The sequence below is a fragment of the Cuculus canorus genome, chromosome 36 (assembly GCF_017976375.1).
Source record: "Cuculus canorus isolate bCucCan1 chromosome 36, bCucCan1.pri, whole genome shotgun sequence".
Lineage (NCBI taxonomy): Eukaryota > Metazoa > Chordata > Aves > Cuculiformes > Cuculidae > Cuculus > Cuculus canorus.
In genome coordinates, this window is record NC_071436.1 from 917,222 (window position 1) to 940,361 (window position 23,140).

General features: G+C 60.9%; 1 protein-coding gene across 2 annotated transcripts in view; it reads right to left on the bottom strand.

The window, feature by feature from the left end:
* Positions 1–1,237: 1,237 nt before the first annotated feature.
* The window catches only part of POLR2A (RNA polymerase II subunit A), a 40,489-nt gene continuing 18,586 nt past the window's right edge, over positions 1,238–23,140 (bottom strand). For both annotated transcript variants that reach the window (XM_054052733.1, XM_054052734.1), the window contains 14 exons: positions 22,584–22,767; positions 21,663–21,834; positions 19,384–19,489; positions 17,535–17,740; positions 16,018–16,242; positions 13,482–13,728; positions 12,133–12,233; positions 11,862–11,966; positions 10,042–10,224; positions 9,144–9,347; positions 7,375–7,561; positions 6,196–6,309; positions 4,777–4,926; positions 1,238–3,169 (listed from right to left, as the gene is read on the bottom strand). In XM_054052733.1, coding sequence (XP_053908708.1) covers positions 2,013–3,169; positions 4,777–4,926; positions 6,196–6,309; positions 7,375–7,561; positions 9,144–9,347; positions 10,042–10,224; positions 11,862–11,966; positions 12,133–12,233; positions 13,482–13,728; positions 16,018–16,242; positions 17,535–17,740; positions 19,384–19,489; positions 21,663–21,834; positions 22,584–22,767 — 3,341 coding nt within the window. In that variant the 3' untranslated portion in view covers positions 1,238–2,012. The remainder of the gene's footprint in view (positions 3,170–4,776; positions 4,927–6,195; positions 6,310–7,374; positions 7,562–9,143; positions 9,348–10,041; positions 10,225–11,861; positions 11,967–12,132; positions 12,234–13,481; positions 13,729–16,017; positions 16,243–17,534; positions 17,741–19,383; positions 19,490–21,662; positions 21,835–22,583; positions 22,768–23,140) is intronic.

Consider the following 23,140-nt stretch of genomic DNA (forward strand, 5'->3'; position numbering starts at 1 on the left):
TAAGGGGGGCGCGGGGCGGGCGGGCACAGGGACCCGGGGGGGGCCCCAAGGTGACTTCGGGGCAACGGAGCAGGAGGGGAGGGGAGGGAGGACGGGGGGGAAGCGGCGCGCGCTCTGCGCGTGCGCGGTGCGCCGGCGCGCCTGGCCAAGGGGGCGTGGCCATACGGGGGGTGTATCCTCTCCTTATAAGGAAGAGTGGGTGGCACGGTTCCATGCTGACGGACCAATAGAAAGGCGTGGTGGGCGTGGCTTCGCGCTCAGGGGAGGGAGGGGTGGGGCTCCGCGCGGACAGCCAATAGGAAAGCGCGAGGGGCGTGGCTTATAAAGAAAGGGGCGTGGTCTCTGGGTGCCCGCCTCTTTGAGTCTCCGCCCCGCGTTCCCGTGAGGCGGCGCCATATTGGGGGCGTGAGAGGGAACTGGGAGGAGACTGGGAGGTACCGGGGGAAAATGGGAGGGACTGGGAGGGGAACTGTCAACTCCAGTCCCTCCCAGTGCCCCCCCAGTCCGTCCCCGGACACTGGGAGGGGACTGGAAGGGGACAGAGGGGCACTGGGAGGGGACTGGGGGGCACTGGGCTGGAACTGGGAGGGGAGAAAGTGACTGGAAGGGGGATATGGGGGGCACTGGGAGGGACTGGGTTGAACTGGGAGGGGACTGGGAAGGGACAGAGGGCACTGGGAGGCACTGGGGGGGGACTGGGAGGGGAACAGGTATGGCACTGGGTTGAACTGGGAGGCACTGGATTGTACTGGGAAGCACTGTGTTGAACTGGGAGGGGACTGGGAAGGGACAGAGGGCACTGGGAGGGGACTGGGATGGCACTGGGTTGTACTGGGAGGCACTGGGTTGAACTGGGAGGCACTGGGGTTTCTGCTCCCCTCAAACCCCACAGACTCAGAGGTGAAAACTGAGTAAAATTTTATTGCCCCAAAACAAAACTTCCCCCCAAAATCCCCCCCCCGACCTTAATTAACCCCTCATTAACCCCCTCGTTAATTAACCCCACCTGTAAATTACACCAATCCCACCCCCCCCAGTCCCTGTCCCCCCCCCCTCAACCCCCCCTTTTTCCCCTCCCCCCAACCTGTCAGACCCCCATTTTGGGGTTCCCCCTCTTTAACGGTTCACCCCCCAACTTGGGGGGTCACTGAGTGACTTGAAAGTCACCCCCCAAATCGGGGGTCACCCCCTGATTGAGGGGTAATCCTCCCCCTCCCCCCATTTTGGTGTCACCCCCCCCACACAAATTGGGGGTCACACCCTGACTTAGGGGTCACTGTAGGACTTGAAAGTGACCCCCGACTTAGGGGTTACCCCCAATTTTGGAGTCACCCCCTCAACTCGGGTCTCACCCCCTGACTTGGGGGTCACTCCACCACCTGGAAGCGCCCCCCAACTTCGGGGTCACCCCCCAATTTTGAAGTCACCCCCTAACTTTGGAGTCACTTTGAGACTCGGGTGTCACCCCCCAACATGGAAGTGACCCCAATTTATGGGTCACCCCCCAACTTGAGGGTCACTGTAGGACTTGAAAGTGACCCCCAACTTCGGGGTCACCCCCCAATTTTGAAGCCACCCCCTAACTTCGGGGTCACTTTGAGACGTGGGTGTCACTCCCCAACGTGGAAGTGACCCCAATTTATATGTCACCCCCCCAACTTGTGGGGCAGCCCCGGCCTTAGGGGGGATTCAGGGGTCACTGTAGGACTTGAAAGCGCCCCCCAACTTCGGGATCACCCCCCAACTTCGGGGTCACCCCCCAATTTTGAAGCTACCCCCCAACTTCGGGGTCACTTTGAGACATGGGTGTCACTCCCCAACATGGAAGTGACCCCAATTTATGTGTCACCCCCCAACTTGTGGGGCAGCCCCAGCCTTGGGGGGGGTCACTGTAGGACTTGAAAGCGCCCCCCAACTTCTGGGTCAGCCCCCCATTTCGACGCCCCCCGCGGCCCGGGCCCGAGCCCCAAGGCGGGGGTGCCCCCGAAGTTGGGGGGCAGGCGCGGGGGCGCTCAGCTGTCGTCGTCGCTGTCGTCGGGGCTGATGGCCGGGCTGGTGAGGCTGTAGGTGGGCGACGTGGGGCTGTAGCCGGGGGACGTGGGGCTGTACGTGGAACCTTTGGGGCTGGTGGGGCTGTAGGTGGGCGACGTGGGGCTGTACTTGGGCGACGTGGGGCTGTAGGTGGGCGACGTGGGGCTGTATTTGGGGCTGGTCGGGGTGTAGACGGGCGACGTGGGGCTGTAGGTGGGCGACGTGGGGCTGTACTTGGGGGTCGTGGGGCTGTAGGTGGGCGACGTGGGGCTGTACTTGGGGGAGGTGGGGCTGTACTTGGGGGAGGTGGGGCTGTACTTGGGGGACGTTGGGGTGTACTCGGGGGAGCTGGGGCTGTAGCTGGGGCTGGTCGGGGTGTACTTGGGGGAGGTGGGGCTGTAACTGGGAGAACTGGGGCTGTAACTGGGAGAACTGGGGGTGTAGGTGGGCGACTGCGGGGTGTAGCGGGGGCTGGAGGGCGAGTAACTGGGCGAGGTGGGGCTGTAACTGGGAGAGGTGGGGCTGTAACTGGGCGAGGTGGGGCTGTAGTTGGGGGAGGTCGGGGTGTAGTTGGGGCTGGTGGGGCTGTAACTGGGAGAAGTGGGGCTGTAACTGGGAGAGGTCGGGGTGTAGTTGGGGCTGGTGGGGCTGTAGTTGGGGCTGGTGGGGCTGTAACTGGGAGAGGTCGGGCTGTAACTGGGAGAGGTGGGGCTGTAACTGGGAGAGGTGGGGCTGTAGCTGGGCGAGGTCGGGCTGTAACTGGGAGAAGTGGGGCTGTAACTGGGAGAAGTCGGGCTGTAACTGGGCGACGTGGGGCTGTAACTGGGAGAAGTAGGGCTGTAACTGGGCGAGGTGGGGCTGTAACTGGGCGATGTGGGGCTGTAACTGGGTGACGTCGGGCTGTAACTGGGCGAGGTCGGGCTGTAACTGGGAGAAGTGGGGCTGTAACTGGGAGAGGTGGGGCTGTAACTGGGAGAGGTGGGGCTGTAGTTGGGGCTGGTGGGGCTGTAACTGGGCGAGGTGGGGCTGTAACTGGGCGAGGTGGGGCTGTAACTGGGGCTCTGGGGGGTGTAGCCCCCCGGCGAGCGCGGCTCGTATGCCGGAGACGTGGGGCTGTAGCTCGGGGACATCGCACCACCTGTGGGGGGAACAGCGTCAGTGGGGTGGGAGGGGGTTCCGGGGCTCTGTGGGGTGTTGGGGGGTGTTTGGGGGTGTCCCGAGGGGGTTCCGGGGGTCTGGGGGGTGTTGGGGGGTGTCCTGAGGCTCTATGGGGTGTTGGGGGTGTCCCGGGGGGTCCCGTTGACACCGCTCTCGGGGCCATCCAAGCACTGTTCCACGCGGGACAGAGCGCCCCCCAGGGCAGAGGCGACCGTTTGTGAAGCAAAACGCTGTGAGAAACTCTGCCAAAGGCTCTACTGAAGTCCCATGGGGTCTCTATGGCTCTCTATGGGTCCCTATGGCTCTCTATGTGTCCCTATGGGTCTCTATGGCTCTCTATGGGTCCCTATGTGTCTCTATGGGTCCCTATGTGTCTCTATGGGTTCCTATGGCTCTCTATGTGTCTCTATGGCTCTCTATGTGTCCCTATGGGCCTCTATGGCTCTCTATGGGTCTCTATTGTTCTCTATGTGTCCCTATGGGTCTCTATGGGTCCCTATGGCTCTCTATGGGGTCTCTATAGGTCTCTATGGGTCTCTATTGTTCTCTATGTGTCCCTATGGGTCTCTATGGGTCCCTATGGCTCTCTATGGGGTCTCTATGGCTCTCTATGTGTCTCTATGGCTCTCTATGGCTCTCTATTGTTCTCTATGTGTCTCTATGGCTCTCTATGGCTCTCTATGGGTCTCTATAGGTCTCTATGGGTCTCTATGGGGTCTCTATGGGTCTCTATGGGTCTCTATGGATCTCTATGGCTCTCTATGGCTCTCTATGGGTCCCTATGGCTCTCTATGGCTCTCTATGGGTCCCTATGGGTCTCTATGGCTCTCTATGGGTCCCTATGGGTCTCTATGGCTCTCTATGGCTTTCTATGGCTCTCTATGTGTCCCTATGTGTCTCTATGGCTCTCTCTGTGTCTCTGTGGCTCTCTATGGGTCCTCTATGGGTCTCTATGTGTCTCTATGGCTCTCTATGGGTCCCTATGGGTCTCTATGGGGTCTCTATGGCTCTCTATGTGTCTCTATGGCTCTCTATGTGTTCCTATGGCTCTCTATGGGTCCCTATGGCTCTCTATGTGTCTCTATGGCTCTCTATGGGTCTCTATGGCTCTCTATGGGTCCCTATGGCTCTCTATGGGTTTCTATGGGTCCCTATGGCTCTCTATGGGTCTCTATGGCTCTCTATGGGTCCCTATGGCTCTCTATGGGTCTCTATGGCTCTCTATGGGTTTCTATGGGTCCCTATGGCTCTCTATGGGGTCCCTATGGGCCTCTATGTGTCCCTATGGGTCTCTGTGAGTCTCTGTGGGGTCCCTATAGTCTCTATGGGTCTCTATGTGTCCCTATGGGTCTCTATGGGTCCCTATGGGTCTCTATGGGTCCCTATGGCTCTCTATGTGTCTCTATGGGTCTCTATGGGTCTCTATGTGTCCCTATGGGTCTCTATGGGTCTCTATTGTTCTCTATGTGTCCCTATGGGTCCCTATGGCTCTCTATGGGGTCTCTATGGGTCCCTATGGGTCTCTATGTGTCCCTCTGTGTCTCTATGGCTCTCTATGGGTCAGGGTTGGGGTCAGAGGTCACTCACCTGGGGAGGGGATGTATGGGCTGGGGGGCGCGGGGGAGCCGGGGGAGCCGGGGGTGGGCGACCACGCGGGGCTGTACCCGGGGCTGAAACCGCTGCCGTCCGACGCCGCGCTCGGAGAGAACCCCGCGGCGCCGGGGGTCATCCCGCTGCCTGGGGGGGCAGAGAGTGAACCCCAAAACCCCTGAACCCCCAAACCCTGAACCCCGGGGGTCATCCCGCTGCCTGGGGGGGCACAGAGTGAACCCCAAAACCCCTGAACCCCCAAACCCTGAACCCCCAAACCCCGGGGGTCATCCCGCTGCCTGGGGGGGCACAGAGTGAACCCCAAAACCCCCTGAACCCCCAAACCCTGAACCCCGGGGGTCATCCCGCTGCCTGGGGGGGCACAGAGTGAACCCCAAAACCCCCTGAACCCCCAAACCCTGAACCCCGGGGGTCATCCCGCTGCCTGGGGGGGCACAGAGTGAACCCCAAAACCCCTGAACCCCCAAACCCTGAACCCCCAAACCCCGGGGGTCATCCCGCTGCCTGGGGGGGCACAGAGTGAACCCCAAAACCCCCTGAACCCCCAAACCCTGAACCCCGGGGGTCATCCCGCTGCCTGGGGGGGCACAGAGTGAACCCCAAAACCCCCTGAACCCCCAAACCCTGAACCCCGGGGGTCATCCCGCTGCCTGGGGGGGCACAGAGTGAACCCCAAAACCCCTGAACCCCCAAACCCTGAACCCCCAAACCCCGGGGGTCATCCCGCTGCCTGGGGGGGCACAGAGTGAACCCCAAAACCCCCTGAACCCCCAAACCCTGAACCCCGGGGGTCATCCCGCTGCCTGGGGGGGCACAGAGTGAACCCCAAAACCCCTGAACCCCCAAACCCTGAACCCCCAAACCCCGGGGGTCATCCCGCTGCCTGGGGGGGCACAGAGTGAACCCCAAAACCCCCTGAACCCCCAAACCCTGAACCCCGGGGGTCATCCCGCTGCCTGGGGGGGCACAGAGTGAACCCCAAAACCCCTGAACCCCCAAACCCTGAACCCCCAAACCCCGGGGGTCATCCCGCTGCCTGGGGGGGCACAGAGTGAACCCCAAAACCCCTGAACCCCCAAACCCTGAACCCCGGGGGTCATCCCGCTGCCTGGGGGGGCACAGAGTGAACCCCAAAACCCCCTGAACCCCCAAACCCTGAACCCCGGGGGTCATCCCGCTGCCTGGGGGGGGGCACAGAGTGAACCCCCAAACCCAGACTGAACCCCCAAACGCAGCTTCAACGCAGTCTGAACCCCCAAACTGAGCCCAAAGCCCCATCTGAACCCCAAAACAGTGCTCCCATTGCCCCCCCAGTGCCCCCCCAGTCCCCCCCTGTGCCCCCAGTGCCCTCCCCAGTCCCCCCCAGTTTGCTCCCAGTCCCCCCCAGTGCCTCACCGACGCTGGGGGACCAGGCCCCGTAGGCGGGGGTGGCGCCCTGGTTCCAGGGGGTCATGGAGGGCGAGAGGCTCCCCATGGGGCTCGGGGCCGACCCGAAGAACATTCCGGTGGCTGCGGAGACACCAAACACCTCAGGGGGGGGCGGTGGGTCCATAGCGACGTGGAGGCCCTCAAAGCCACCGCCCCCATCCCCTCCTTCCCACGGGATCCAGATGTTCATCTCCTTGAGGAACCTCAACATCTGCACCTCCTTCCTGCCCCAAAGCATCTACGAACGCCCAAACACCTCAGGGGGATTTGTGGGGTCCATAGCGACGTGGAGGCCCTCAGAGCCACCGCCCCCGTCCCCTCCTGCCCAGGGGCTCCAGATGTTCGTCTCCTTGAGGAACCTCAACATCTGCGCCTCCTTCCTCCCTCAAAGCATCTATGAACGCCCAAACCCCTCAGGGGGGGGCGGTGGGTCCATAGTGACGTGGAGGCCCTCAAAGCCACCACCCACATCCCCTCATTCCCACAGGATCCAGATGTTCATCTCCTTGAGGAACCTCAACATCTGCGCCTCCTTCCTCCCTCAGAGCATCTATGAACGCCCAAACACCTCAGGGGGATTTGTGGGGTCCATAGTGATGTGGAGGCCCTCAGAGCCACCGCCCCCATCCCCTCCTTCCCACGGGATCCAGATGTTCATCTCCTTGAGGAACCTCAACATCTGCGCCTCCTTCCTCCCTCAAAGCATCTACGAACGCCCAAACACCTCAGGGGGATTCGTGAGGTCCATAGTGATGTGGAGGCCCTCAAAGCCACCGCCCCCGTCTCCTCCTTCCCACGGGATCCAGATGTTCATCTCCTTGAGGAACCTCAACATCTGCGCCTCCTTCCTCCCTCAAAGCATCTACGAACGCCCAAACCCCTCAGGGGGATTCGTGGGGTCCATAGTGACGTGGAGGCCCTCAAAGCCACCACCCCTGTCTCCTCCTTCCCACGGGATCCAGATGTTCGTCTCCTTGAGGAACCTCAACATCTGCGCCTCCTTCCTCCCTCAAAGCATCTACGAACACCCAAACCCCTCAGGGGTGGTTGGTGGGTCCATAGTGACGTGGAGGCCCTCAGAGCCCCCGCCCCCTCGTGCCCAGGGGCTGTGGGGCTCCTGGTGGCCCTTCCGCCCGCGCGACTCACGGCCGCCGACGCCGAGGCCCGGGAGGGCGCTGGGGATCTCCATGCCGTGCTTGCACTTCTCGGCGTCCAGGAGGAGGTCGAAGCAGCCGGTGCCGGCCGGCGCCAGCTGACCCAGCATGATGTTCTCCGAGACGCCCTTCATGGGGTCGCTCTCGCCGTGCGCCGCCGCCTCCATCAGGACGTCCACCTGCGACGGAGACCAAAACCTCAACTTCCAACCCTCGGGTCTTCTCCGGGAGCTCCAAACGTCCTCCCAACCTTCTCCAGGAGCTCCCAAATCCCCTCCAGGTTCTCCCAAACCTTCTCCTGGTGCTTCCAAACCTCCTCCAGGAGCTCCAAACCCCCTCCAGGTCCTCCCAAACCTTCTCCTGGTGCTTCCCAACCTTCTCCAGGAGCTCCCAAATCCCCTCCAGGTTCTCCCAAACCTTCTCCTGGCGCTTCCAAACCTCCTCCAGGAGCTCCAAATCCCCTTCAGGTCCTCCCAAACCTTCTCCTGGTGCTTCCAAACCTTCTCCAGGAGCTCCCAAACCCCCTCCAGGTCCTCCCAAACCTTTCCAGGAGCTCCAAACCCCCTCCAGGTCCTTCCAAACCTCCTCCAGATCCCCCCAAACCTTCTCCAGGTCCTCCCAACCACCTCCAGGAGCTCTAAACCCCTTCCAGATCCTTCCAAACCACCTCCAGGAGCTCCCAAACCTTCTCCAGGTCTTCCCAAACCTCCTCCAGGAGCTCCAAACCCCCTCCAGATCCTTCCAAACCATCTCCAGGAGCTCCCAACCTTCTCCAGGTCCTCCCAAACCCCCTTCAGGTCCTCCCAAACGTCCTCCAGGAGCTCCCAACCTTCTCCAGGAGCTCCCAAACCACCTCCAGGTCCTCCCAACCACCTCCAGGAGCTCTAAACCCCCTCCAGATCCTTCCAAACCACCTCCAGGAGCTCCAAACCTCCTCCAGGTCTTCCCAAACCTCCTCCAGATCCCCCCAAACCTCCTCCTGGTGCTCCCAAACCACCTCCAGGAGCTCCAAAACCCCTCCAGATCCTTCCAAACCTCCTCCTGGTGCTCCCAAACCACCTCCAGGAGCTCCCAACCTTCTCCAGGAGCTCCCAACCTTCTCCAGGAGCTCCCAAACCTCCTTCAGGTCCTCCCAACCTTCTCCAGGAGCTCCCAAACCCCCTCCAGATCCTTCCAAACCTTCTCCAGGAGCTCCAAACCCCCTCCAGATTCTTCCAAACCTTCTCCAGGTCCTCCCAAACCCCCTTCAGGTCCTCCCAAACGTCCTCCAGGAGCTCCCAACCTTCTCCAGGAGCTCCCAACCTTCTCCAGGAGCTCCCAAACCCCCTCCAGATCCTTCCAAACCACCTCCAGGAGCTCCAAACCTCCTCCAGATCCCCCCAAACCTCCTCCTGGTGCTCCCAAACCTCCTCCATGAGCTCCAAAACCTCTCCAGATGCCCCCAAACCCCCTCCAGGAGCTTCCAACCTTCTCCAGGAGCTCCCAAACCCCCTCCAGATGCCCCCGAACCCCCTCCAGGTGCCCCCAAACCCCCTCCAGGTGCCCCCCAACCCCCTCCAGGTGCCCCCCAACCCCCTCCAGGTGCCCCCCAACCCCCTCCAGGTGCCCTCAAACCCCCTCCAGGTGCCCCCCAACCCCCTCCAGGTGCCCCCCAACCCCCTCCAGGTGCCCCCAAACCCCCTCCAGGTGCCCTCAAACCCCCTCCAGGTCCCCCCAAACCCCCTCCAGGAGGTCCCGACCGCCCCCGCGAGGTCCCCTCACCGTCTCCTCGAAGGAGCACTTCATGAGGGGCCCGGTGTCCTGGCGGTTGACGCCGTGGCGGGTGATGGCCATGAGGTGGCCGCGCGAGGTCATGGTGTCGCAGAGCAGCGCCAGGTGGCGGTAGTTGACGTAGGAGCCGTCGAAGGAGATGACGTGGTAGAGCTCACGTTCCAGAGCCTTCCGCACCGCCTCGATGCCCAACACCTGCGGCCAAGGACCACGCGTGGCCACCACCGCCCACCCCAGCGCGGCAGAGGGACCCAAAGGGACCCCAACTCCACCACCCACAGAACCAAAGGGACCCCAAATCCACCCCTGGAACCTGAGGGACCCCAACAACTCCACCCATGGAACCTGAGGGACCCCAACAACTCCACCCCTGGAACCAAAGGGACCCCAACAACTCCACCCCTGGAACCAAAGGGACCCCAACAACTCCACCCACGGAACCAAAGGGACCCCAACAACTCCACCCCTGGAACCAAAGGGACCCCAACTCCACCCATGGAACCAAAGGGACCCCAAATCCACCCCTGGAACCAAAGGGACCCCAACAACTCCACCCCTGGAACCAAAGGGACCCCAACAACTCCACCCATGGAACCTGAGGGACCCCAACTCCACCCCTGGAACCAAAGGGACCCCAACAACTCCACCCACGGAACCTGAGGGACCCCAACTCCACCACCCATCAAATCAGAGGTTCAGGAACCTGAGGAACCCAAGGTCCAAGACCTCCACCACCCCTGGCAGCAGAGATCCAGGATCTCCACCACCCTTGGAACCAGAGGTCCAAGAACCTGAGGAACCTGAGGACCAGGATCTCCACCACCCCTGGGAGCAGAGCCCCAGGATCTCCACCACCCCTGGGAGCAGAGCTGCTGCGGCGCTGACTCACGGTGAAGATCTCCACGATGTCGTTGGAGGTGGTGCGCACGGGGTCCACGTCCTTCTCGCTGAGGACGCGCATGAGGCTGACGCCGTCCGTCTCCAGGATCCACTCCTGCAGAGCTTTGAACTCTCCGTCCTCCGTGATGATGATCTTCTTCTTATTGTCCGTCTGCGGGAGGTGCATATAGACCTGCGGGGGACACAGGACCTCCTCAAGGTCATCTTGGACCCCTCAAGGTCACCCTGGACCTCCTCCAGGTCATCTTGAGCCTCCTCAAGGTCCCCCTGGACCTCCTGAAGGTCATCCTGGACCTCCTGTGGCCACCACGCACCTCCTGGGGTCATCCCGGACCTTCTGAGGTCATCCTGGAACTTCTGAGGGTCATCCCAGACCTTCTATGGTCATCATGGACCTTCTAAGGGTCATCCCGGACCTTCTATGGTCATCCCAGACCTTCTAAGGGCCATCCCGGACCTTCTGAGGGCCATCCCGGACCTTCTAAGGGCCATCCCGGACCTTCTAAGGGACATCCCGGACCTTCTGAGGGTCATCCCGGACCTTCTAAGGGCCATCCCGGACCTTCTATGGCCATCCCGGACCTTCTAAGGGTCATCCCGGACCTTCTAAGGGCCATCCCGGACCTTCTGAGAGCCATCCCGGACCTTCTAAGGGTCATCCCGGACCTTCTATGGCCATCCCGGACCTTCTAAGGGTCATCCTGGACCTTCTATGGTCATTCCAGACCTTCTAAGGGTTATCCCAGACCTTCTAAGGGCCATCCCGGACCTTCTATGGTCATCCCGGACCTTCTAAGGGTCATCCCGGACCTTCTATGGTCATCCCAGACCTTCTAAGGGCCATCCCGGACCTTCTATGGTCATCCCAGACCTTCTAAGGGTCATCCCGGACCTTCTATGGTCATCCCGGACCTTCTGAGGGTCATCCCGGACCTTCTAAGGGTGATCCTGGACCTTCTATGGTCATCCCGGACCTTCTAAGGGTCATCATGGACCTTCTAAGGGTCATCGCAGACCTTCTAAGGGTCATCCTGGACCTTCTATGGTCATTCCAGACCTTCTAAGGGTTATCCCAGACCTTCTAAGGGCCATCCCGGACCTTCTGAGGTCATCCCGGACCTTCTAAGGTCATCCCAGACCTTCTAAGGGTCATCCCGGACCTTCTAAGGGCCATCCCGGACCTTCTAAGGGTCATCCCGGACCTTCTAAGGGTCATCCCAGACCTTCTATGGCCATCCTGGACCTTCTAAGGGCCATCCTGGACCTTCTGAGGTCATTCCGGACCTTCTCAAGGTCCCCATGGAGAACTTGTAGAGCTCCTCAGAATCCACAGGGACACCTCAGGCAATCATGAACCTCCTTTAGATGCCTCCAGGTGTCACCACGGATGTTCTGCACCCTCTAGAAGTCATTCTGGACCCCCTCAAGGTCATCCGGGACCCCCTCAAGGTCATCCTGGACCTTCTAAAAGTCATGGTGGACCCCCTCAAGGTCATCTTAGACCCCTAAAAATCAACCTGGATGTCCTCAAGATCATCCTGGACCCTCTAAAGGTCATCCGAGACCCCCTCGAGGTCATCCTGGACCTCCTCGAGGTCACCCTTGACCTCCTCAAGGTCATCCTGGACCTTCTCAAGGTCCCCCTGGACCTCCTCAAGGTTGTCTTGAACCTTCTAAGGGTCATCTTAGACCCCTCAAGGTCATCTTGGACCCCTCAAGGTCATCTTGGACCTCCTGAAGGTCATCTTAGACCCCTCAAGGTCGTCCTGGACCTCCTCCAGGTCCCCCTGGACCTCCTGAAGGTCCCACCTTGCTGATCTGCTCGATGCCCTGCAGCGTCATGTCCGTCAGCATGTTGGACTCGATGCAACGCAAGAAGACGTCGTCGTCCATCTTATCCACCACCTCCTCCTCCTGAGGGACCACAAAGGACAACGAGGTGACCTCCAGGCCGAGGGGGACCTCCAGACCAGAGGGGGACCTCCAGACCAGGGGGGACCTCCAGACCAGGGGGGACCTCCAGACCAGAGGGGGACCTCCAGACCAGGGGGACCTCCAGAGCAGAGGACCTCCGCCGCACCTCCTGCATTTTGTTCTCGTCGCTGTTCATGATCCGAATGCGAAGGACGAGTTTCTCGGCGTTGTCATCGTTGAAGATGCAGTTGAGGTCATCTCCAAAGCCTCAAAGAGGGACGTGAGGGACATTGCGGTCACTCAGGAACCTCCTGAAGGTCCTCCAGATGCCCTCAAGGCTCATCCGCAACTCCTCAGAGACCTTCCAGGTTCACCCAGGACCTCCAAAAGCCCCTCAGAACCCCCTCAGATGACCTCAATGATCATCCAGGACCCTCAAAAGCCCCTCAGATGCCCTCAACATCCACCCATGAACCCCAGAAGCCCCTCAGAAGCCCTCAGGACTCTCAAAACTCCCCTCAGATGCCCTCAAGACCCTCAACATCCCCCTCAGGACCCTCAAAACCCCACTCAGATGCCCTCAGGACCCTCAAAACCCCCTCAGGACCCTCAAAACCCCCCTGAGATGCCCTCAAACCCCTCTGAGATGCCCTCAGGACCCTCAAAACCCCCTTTAGAAGCCCTCAGGACCCTCAAAACCCCCTCAGGACCCTCAAAACCCCTCTCAGATGCCCTCAGGACCCTCAAAACCCCCTCAGGATCCTCAAAACCCCCCTCAGATGCCCTCAGGACCCTCAAAACCCCCTCAGGACCCTCAAAACCCTTCTCAGATGCCCTCAGGACCCTCAAACACCCCCTGAGATGCCCTCAGGATCCTCAAAACCCCTCTCAGACGCCCTCAAAACCCCCCTCAGATGCCCTCAGGACCCTCAAAACCCCTCTCAGATGCCCTCAGGACCCTCAAAACCCCCCTCAGATGCCCTCAAAACCCCTCTGAGATGCCCTCAGGACCCTCAAAACCCCCCTCAGATGCCCTCAAAACCCCCCTCAGATGCCCTCAGGACCCTCAAAACCCCCTCAGGACCCTCAAAACCCCCCCCCAGATACCCTCAGGACCCTCAAAACCCCCCTCAGAACCCTCAAACCCCCGTCAGATGCCCTCAGGACCCTCAAAACCCCCTCAGGATCCTCAAAACCCCTCTCAGATGCCCTCAGGACCCTCAAAACCCCCCTCAGATGCCCTCAAAACCCCTGTCAGATGCCCTCAGAACCCTCAAAACCCCTCAGATACCCTCAAAACCCCCCTCAGATGCCCTCAAAACCCCTCTCAGATGCCCTCAGGACCCTCAAAACCCCCTCAGGACCCTCAAACTCCCCCTGAGATGCCCTCAAACCCCCCTGAGATGCCCTCAAACCCCTCTGAGACGCCCTGAGGACCCCCAAAGCCCCCCGAGATGCCCTCAAAACCCCCCTCAGAAGCCCTCAGGACCCCCAAAGCCCCCGAGACGCCCTCACCGGCGTTGATCTTCTCGGCGATCTGCTCCATGGTGAGCTTGCGGTCGGTCATGTGCTTGCGGTCGAGCTCGACGCGCAGCAGCCACGGGGAGATGCGGCTGACGTCGAAGTCGGGCATTTCGTAGTAGACGTTGACCCACTCCTGGTCCTCGGCCACCACCGTGCTCTGCGGGTTGGGGTCGTAGTAGATGGCGGTGTTGGCCGTCACCTTCCGCAGGGTCGTGTGCTCCAGGCGGCACAGGATGTCCTGCGGGGAGAGGACAACCGCCGGGCCGTGAGCACACCGGGCCGTGGGGACACCACCAGGGGATGGAGACACCGCGAGGGGAAGGAGACACCACGAAGAGATGGAGACACCATGAGAAGATGAAGCTGTGGGGCCACCATGAAGCCATAGGGCCACCACGAGGAGATGGAGACACCATGGGGAGATGAAGACGTGAGGCCACCATGAGAACATGGAGCCACCATGAGAAGATGGAGACACCACGAGGAGACAAAGCCACAGGGCCACCACGAGGAGAAGGAGACACCATGAGAAGATGAAGCTGTGGGGCCACCATGAAGCCATAGAGCCACCATGAGGAGATGGAGACACCAAGAGAAGATGAAGCCATGGGGCCACCACGAGGAGATGGAGACACCATGAGAAGGCGAAGCTGTGGAGCCACCATGAAGCCATAGAGCCACCACAAGGAGATGGAGACACCATGAGGAGATGAAGACACCACAAGAAGACAAAGCCATGGGGCCACCATGAGGACATGGAGACACCACGAAGAGATGGAGACACCATGGGGAGATGGAGCCATGGGGACACCACGAGGACATGGAGACACCATGGGGAGATGGAGCCACAGGACCACCACGAGGACACGGAGACACCACGAGGAGATGGAGACACCATGAGAAGATGAAGCTGTGGGGCCACCATGAGAAGATGAAGCCATAGGGCCACCACGAGGACAAGGAGACACCACGAAAAGATGGAGACACCACAAAGAGATGAGGACATGGGGCCACCCTGAGGAGATGGAGATACCATGAGAAGGTGAAGCTATGGGGTCACCACAAGGACATGGAGACACTGCGAGGAGATGGGGCCACCACGAAGAGACAAAGACACCATGAGAAGACAAAGCCGTGGGGCCACCATGAGGACATGGAGACACCACGAGGAGATGAAGCCATGCGGCCACTGTAAGGACACAAAGCCACCACGAGGACCCAAAGCCACCATGAGGACATGGAGATACCATGAGAAGACAAAGCCATGGGGCCACCATGAAGACATGGAGACACCACAAGCAGATGAAACTGTGGGGCCACCATGAGGACATGGGGCCACCATGAGGACACAAAGACACCACGAGGACACAGAGCCACCATGAGGAGATGAAGCCATGGGGCCACCATGAGGAGATGAAGGTATGGAGCCACTATGAGGAGACAAAGCCATGGGGCCACCATGAGAACATGGAGACACCACGAGGAGATGAAGCCATGGGCCCACTATGAGGACATGGAGCCACCATGAGGAGATGACAACACCACAGGAAGACAAAGCCACGGGGCCACCACGAGGACATGGAGACACTGTGAGGACACAAAGACACCACGAGGACATGGAGCCACCATGAGAAGATGAAGCCATGGGGCCACCACGAGGACACAGAGACACCATGAGGACATGGAGCCCCCATGAGGAGATGGAGCTCTGGGGCCACCGTAAGGACACAAAGCCACCACGAGAACATGGAGACAGCATGGGGAAACGAAGCTGTGGGGCCACCACGAGAACATGGAGCCACCATGAGGACACAAAGACACCACGAGGACACAGAGCCACCACGAGAAGATGAAGCTGTGGGGCCACCATGAGAACATGGAGACACGAGGACACAAAGACACCACGAGGACACAGAGCCACCACGAGAAGATGGAGCTGTGGGGCCACCATGAGAACATGGAGACACCATGAGGAGCTGAAGCTGTGGGGTCACCATGAGGACACAAAGCCACCATGAGGAGCTGAAGCCATGGGGCCACCACGAGGACACGGAGCCACCATGAGGAGCTGAAGCCATGGGGCCACCACGAGGACACAAAGACACCATGAGGAGCTGAAGCCATGGGGCCACCGTGAGGACACGGAGCCACCATGAGAAGATGAAGCTGTGGGGCAACCATGAGAACATGGAGACACCACAAGGAGATGAAGCTATGGAGCCACCATGGGGAGAAGAAGCCATGGAGCCACTATGAGGACATGGAGCCACCATGAGGAGATGATGACACCACAGGAAGACAAAGCCACGGGGCCACCTCGAGGAGATGGAGACACTGCGAGGACACAAAGCCACCATGAGGACATGGAGACACCATGGGGAAACGAAGCTGTGGGGCCACCACGAGGACATGGGGCCACCATGAGGACACAAAGACACCATGAGGACACAGAGCCACCACGAGAAGATGAAGCCATGGGGCCACCACGAGACCACGGCTCCCCCCGAGCGTGGCCGCCGGCGCCCACCTTGGCCCTCTCGGCGTCGCGGGCGCTTTGGCCGAGGAGGAAGACGGTGAGCGACGGCGTTTTGGGCTTCTTGGAGATGTTGATGAGCTCCTTGAGGCGGGGGACGCCCAGCGTGACGTTCTTGGCCGAGACGCCCGCGTAGTGGAAGGTGTTGAGGGTCATCTGCGTGGCCGGCTCGCCCAGCGACTGCGCCGCCAGCGCCCCCACCATCTCGCCCGGGTGCGCCTGCGGGGACACCGACACAGCTCCACCGCGGCCCAACGCCACCACACGGGGGGGACACAAAGCCACCACACGGGTGGACACCAAACCCACAGCTCCACCAGGGACCAACGCCACCACCGGGGACACAAAGCCACCACCGGGGACACCAACCCCACAGCTCCACCGGGGACCCCAAAGCCACCACCGGGGACACCAAACCCACAGCTCCACCGGGGACCAACGCCACCACACGGGGGGGACACCAAAGCCACCACCGGGGACCCCAACCCCACAGCTCCAGTGGGGACCCCAAAGCCACCACCGGGGACCCCAAAGCCACCACCGGGGCCCAACGCCACCACCGGGGACCCCAACCCCACAGCTCCACCGCGGCCCAACGCCACCACCGGGGACACCAAAGCCACCACCGGGGACCCCAACGCCACCACCGGGGACCCCAAACCCACAGCTCCACCGGGGACCCCAAAGCCACCACACGGGGGGGACACCAAACCCACAGCTCCACCGGGGGGACCAACGCCACCACCGGGGACCCCAAAGCCACCACACGGGGGGGACCCCAACCCCACAGCTCCACCGGGGACCCCAAAGCCACCACCGGGGACCCCAAAGCCACCACACAGGGGGGCACCGAACCCCTCTGAGATGTGGCTCCAGGAATAATGTGATTCTGATCCCAAGAAGGGCCCAAAGGTGGTCCTAAACCTCTCGAGGTGACTCCAAACCCACCCCGGGGTGGGACCTGAACCCCTCGGAGATGTGGCTCCAGGAATGGTGGGAATCCAACACTAAGAAGGGCCCAAATGTGCTCCTAAACCTTCTGAGGTGACTCCAAACCCACCCCTGGACGGGATCTGCACCCCTCTGAGATGTGGCTCCAGGATTGGCCCCAGTTTGGCCTCAACGCCACCTCCAGACCCGCCCAGATTTGGCCCCAACCCTTGGGATGATGGTCCTCAACCCCCGGGATGGTTCCTCAACCCCCTGGGATGGTCCCTCAACCCCCTGAGATGGTCCTTCAAACCCCTGAGATGGTCCCTCAACCCCCTGAGATGGTCCCTCAGCCCCCTGAGATGGTCCCTCAGCCCCCTGGGATGGTCCCTCAACCCCCTGGGATGGTCCCTCAACCCCCTGAGATGGTCCCTCAGCCCCCCGAGATGGTCCCTCAACCCCCTGAGATGGTCCCTCAACCCCCTGAGATGGTCCCTCAACCCCCTGAGATGGTCCCTCAACCCCTGGGATGGTCCCTCAACCCCCTGAGATGGTCCCTCAACCCCCCGGGTGGTCCTCACGATGGCCTGGTTGAACTTGGACTCGATCTCGCCCAGGAGCCAATCGAAGGCCTCTCCGCTGAGGCGGAACTCCTCCACCATGCGGCGGCTGCAGAGGGTGGACCTCAGGTGGATGTTGAAGAGCAGTGTTGCGTTCTCCTGCGCCTGACGGCTCAGAGGGTCCTCCCCGTTGACGATCACCAACTTCCGGCTCAGCTCCTTCACCCCTGAGGGACGCGAGAAGGCTCAGAGGCGCCCAGAAGGTCCTCGGGGGCCTCCAGAACCTTCTCGGTGGTCAATGAGGTTCTCAGGGTCCCTCAGAACCTTCCTGGTGGCCATCAGGGCTCTCATGTCCCTCAGGACCTCCTTGGTGGTCAATGAGGTTCTCAGGGTCCCTCAGAACCTTCCTGGTGGCCATCAGGGTTCTTGGGTTCCTCCAGAACCTTCCTGGTGGCCATCAGGGCTCTCATGTTCCTCAGGACCTTCCTGGAGGTCAATGAGGTTCTCCTGTCCCTCAGAACCTTCTTGGTGGTTATTGAGGTCTTCAGGGCCTCCAGAACCTTCTTGGTGGCCACCAGAGTTCTCAGGTTCCCCCAGAACCATCTTGGTGGCCATCAGGGCTCTCATGTCCCCTCAGAACCTTCTCGGTGGCCATCAGGGCTCTCGTGTTCCTCAGGACCTCCTTGGTGGTCAATGAGGTTCTCATGTCCCTCAGGACCTTCTCAGTGGCCATCAGGGCTCTCCGGTTCCTCCAGAACCTTCCTGATGGTCAATGAGGTTCTCCTGTCCCTCAGAACCTTCTTGGAGGTCCTGCCCATCCTTCAGTGGTCACTGAGGTCCTCAAGGCCTCCAGAACCTTCTTGGGAGTCAAGAAGGTCCTCAGGTTCCCCCCCAGAACCTACTTGGAGGTCCTGCAGGACCCTCAGTGCTTTCAGTGGTCACTGAGGTCTTCAGGGCCTCCAGAACCTTCTTGGTGGCCACCAGAGTCCTCAGGTTCCCTCAGAACCTTCTTAGAGACCCTACAATGACCCTCAAGTCCTCCCAGAACCTTCCAGAGGTCCTCCAAGTCCCCTGTGACCCCCCTGGAGGATCCCGGTGTCCTCCATGACCCCCTGGAACCTTCTTGGAGACCAAGTGGGTCCCTCACAACCCCTCCAGGAACCTTCCTGGAGACTACGGAGGTCCTCAAAGCCCCAAAAGACCTTCTGATGGAGCCCTCAAACCCCAAAAGACCTTCTGATGGAGCCCTCAAAGCCCCAAAGACCTTCTGATGGAGTCCTCAAAGCCCCAAAAGACCTTCTGATGGAGCCCTCAAACCCCAAAAGACCTTCTGATGGAGCCCTCAAACCCCAAAGACCTTCTGATGGAGCCCTCAAAGCCCCAAAGACCTTCTGATGGAGCCCTCAAAGCCCAAAGACCTTCTGATGGAGCCCTCAAACCCCAAAGACCTTCTGATGGAGTCCTCAAACCCCAAAGACCTTCTGATGGAGCCCTCAAAGCCCAAAGACCTTCTGATGGAGCCCTCAAAGCCCCAAAGACCTTCTGATGGAGTCCTCAAACCCCAAAGACCTTCTGATGGAGCCCTCAAACCCCAAAAGACCTTCTGATGGAGTCCTCAAAGCCCCAAAGACCTTCTGATGGAGCCCTCAAACCCCAAAGACCTTCTGATGGAGCCCTCAAAGCCCCAAAGACCTTCTGATGGAGTCCTCAAAGCCCAAAAGACCTTCTGATGGAGCCCTCAAAGCTCTGGAGAAGGTTCCATGAGTTCCTCAGCGGTTTCCCGGAGACGCCGATGTCCCTCAGGTCCCCCCGAGACCTTTGGGGCGACGCTGAGGTTCCTCAGAGCCCCCCGAGGTCCTCCCCCACTCACCCTCGACCACCTTCACCGGGTGGAGGTCCGACGGGAGGCGGGAGTTGATGTGGAAGATCTTCTGAGCGTTCCAGATCATCCGCAGGAGGTTACAGGGGAGCACCACCTGCCGGGACCCCAAAACCGGCGCTCAGGAACCCCGAAACGGGGACCCCAAAACGGCGCTCAGGAACCCCGGAAACGGGGACCCCAAAACCGGCGCTCAGGAACCCTGGAAACGGGGACGGGGACCCCAAAATGGGGGTCAGGAACCCCGGAAACGGGGACGGGGACCCCAAAACGGCGCTCAGGAACCCCGGAAACGGGGACGGGGACCCCAAAAATGGGGGTCAGAACCCCAAAAACGGGGACGGAGACCCCAAAACCGGCGCTCAGGAACCCCGGGGATGGGGACCCCAAAACGGCGCTCAGGAACCCCAGAAACGGGGATGGGGACCCAAAAATGGGGGTCAGGACCCCAAAAATGGGGACAGGGACCCCTAAAATGGGGACGGGGACCCAAAAATGGGGGTCAGGACCCCAAAAACGGGGATGGGGACCCCAAAAATGGGGATGAGGACCCAGAAATAGGGACAGGGACCCCTAAAATGGGGATCAGGACCCCAAAAACGGGGGATGGGAACCCGAAAAATGGGGACAGGGACCCAAAAATGGGGGTCAGGACCCCAAAAATGGGGACAGGGACCCCAAAAATGGGAGTCAGGACCCAAAAAATGGGGGTCAGGACCCCAAAAATGGGGGTCAGGACGCCAAAAACGGGGATGGGGACCCCAAAAATGGGGACAGGGACCCCAAAAACAAGGACGGGGACCCCAAAAATGGGGGTCAGGACGCCTAAAATGGGGACGGGGACCCCTAAAATGGGGATGGGGACCCCTAAAATGGGGGTCAGGATGCAAAAAGAGGGGGTGAGAACCCCAAAAATGGGGCTCAGGATGCAAAAAATAGTGGTCAGAAACCAAAAAATTGGGTCAAAACACAAAAATGGGGGTCAGAACCTCAAAAATGGGGGTCAGGACCCCAAAAAAAGGGGGTGAAACCCCTAAAAATGGAGGTTTAAACCCCCAAAATGAAGATCAGGACCTCAACATTGATGGTCACCACCTAAAAAATGGGGGGCAACACCCTAAAACGGGCCTCGAAAGCCCCGAAAGGAGGGATCAACCCCCAAAAATGAGGGTCAACTCCATAAAATGGAGCTCAAGAGCCCCAAAATGGAGCAAAACCCCCCAAAAATGAGGGTCAACGCCCCTAAACTGGTGGTGAACCCCCAAAACTGGTGGTGAACCCCCAAAACCGGTGGTAGCTCCACCAAGGATGTCCCCATGGGCGTTGAGAGCCCGGATGGAGATGTTCCTCAAGGCCCGGAGACGCTCCTCAAGGCCCCGGAGACGCTCCTCAAGGCCCGGAGACGCTCCTCAAGGCCCCGGAGACGCTCCTCAAGGCCCGGAGACGCCCCCCAAGGCCCGGAGACGCTCCTCAAGGCCCGGAGACGCTCCCCAAGGCCCGGAGACGCTCCCCAAGGCCCCGGAGACGCTCCTCAAGGCCCGGAGACGCTCCTCAAGGCCCGGAGACGCTCCTCAAGGCCCGGAGACGCTCCCCAAGGCCCCGGAGACGCTCCTCAAGGCCCGGAGACGCTCCTCAAGGCCCGGAGACGCTCCTCAAGGCCCGGAGACGCTCCCCAAGGCCCGGAGACGCTCCCCAAGGCCCCGGAGACGCTCCCCAAGGCCCCGGAGACGCTCCTCAAGGCCCGGAGACGCTCCTCAAGGCCCGGAGACGCTCCTCAAGGCCCGGAGACGCTCCTCAAGGCCCCGGAGACGCTCCTCAAGGCCCCGGAGACGCTCCTCAAGGCCCCGGAGACGCTCCTCAAGGCCCCGAGACGCTCCTCAAGGCCCCGAGACGCTCCTCAAGGCCCCGAGACGCTCCTCAAGGCCCCGAGACGCTCCCCAAGGCCCCGAGACGCTCCTCAAGGCCCCGAGACGCTCCTCAAGGCCCGGAGAAGCTCCTCAAGGCCCGGAGACGCTCCTCAAGGCCCGGAGACGTTCCTCAAGGCCCCGGAGACGCTCCTCAAGGCCCGGAGACGCTCCTCAAGGCCCGGAGACGCTCCTCAAGGCCCGGAGACGCTCCTCAAGGCCCGGAGACGCTCCTCAAGGCCCGGAGACGCTCCTCAAGGCCCGGAGACGCTCCTCAAGGCCTGGAGAAGCTCCTCAAGGCCTGGAGATGTTCCTCAAGGCCTGGAGACGCTCCTCAAGGCCCGAAGACGCTCGGCGAGGTCTCACCTTGCTGTCCCCGGTGGGGAAGATGACCCTGAGGACCTCGCGGTCCTCTCGCATCTTCTCAAACTCGCGTTCGAGCTCGTTCTGGATGTGGGCGTTGGAGAGGATGTCCTTAACGAGTTCCTCCTGCAGCGTCCGCCGCAGCGCCCGCTCGTTGGTGTAATCGAACTTGAACCTGCGCGGAGGAGACGGAGATGGTGACGGTGGGTGGAGAAGACAACGGGGGGGGGAAAGCGCTTGGGGAGGGTCCAACCCGGAGGAGAAGCAGTTGATGGACACCAAGAGGGGTCCAACCCGGAGGAGAAGCAGCTGATGGACACCAAGAGGGGTCCAACCCAGAGGAGAAGCAGCTGATGGACACCAAGAGGGGTCCAACCCGGAGGAGAAGCAGCTGATGGACACCAAGAGGGGTCCAAACCAGAAGAGAAGCAGCTGATGGACACCAAGAGGGGTCCAACCCAGAGGAGAAGCAGCTGATGGGCACCAAGAGGGGTCCAACCCGGAGGAGAAGCAGCTGATGGACACCAAGAGGGGTCCAACCCAGAGGAGAAGCAGCAGCTGATGGACACCAAGAGGGGTCCAACCCGGAGGAGAAGCAGCTGATGGACACCAAGAGGGGTCCAACTCGGAGGAGAAGCAGCTGATGGACACCAAGAGGGGTCCAACCCAGAGGAGAAGCAGCTGATGGACACCAAGAGGGGTCCAACCCAGAGGAGAAGCAGCTGATGGGCACCAAGAGGGGTCCAACCCAGAGGAGAAGCAGCTGATGGACACCAAGAGGGGTCCAACCCAGAGGAGAAGCAGCAGCTGATGGGCCCAAAGATGGTCTCAGCTCCGTAGGCCGAAGCTCTGGAGGTCCTCCAAGGCCCACAGCTGGCTATGGGCCACCCCACCGCCCCCCTGGAGATGGAGAGGGCTCCTCACTTCTTCTCGAAGGCCTTGTTGGAGGGCTTGAGGGTGGCGAGGTTCTGGAACTCGACGCTCTCGCCCGCCAGCCCGTCCTCGCCGTAGCGCAGCTGCACCACTTGGTTGATGGAATTGCGGACGGTGGCGTCGTATTTCACCATCACCGACTCCATGGATTTGATCAAACGCCGCTGGATGTACCCTACGAGGAGGACAACGCCGTCACACCCCGAGGCGGGGAGGGGGCGCGGGGGGCATCGCGGGAGGGTCGGAGGGGCATTGGGGGCCACCGGGAGGCATCTAAGGAGGGTTTGAGGGGTCTGAGGGGCATTGGGGGTCACCAGGAGGCATCTCAGGAGGGTTTGAGGGGTCTGAGGGGCATTGGGGGTCACCAGGAGGCATCTCAGGAGGGTTTGAGGGGTCTGAGGGGCATTGGGGGTCACCAGGAGGCATCTCAGGAGGGTTTGAGGAGCCTCAAGGGCATTAGGGGTTACCAGGAGGCATCTAAGGGGGGTTTGGAGGAATCTGGGGAGGGTTTGAGGGGCCTGAAGAGCACTGGGGGTCACCAGGAGGCA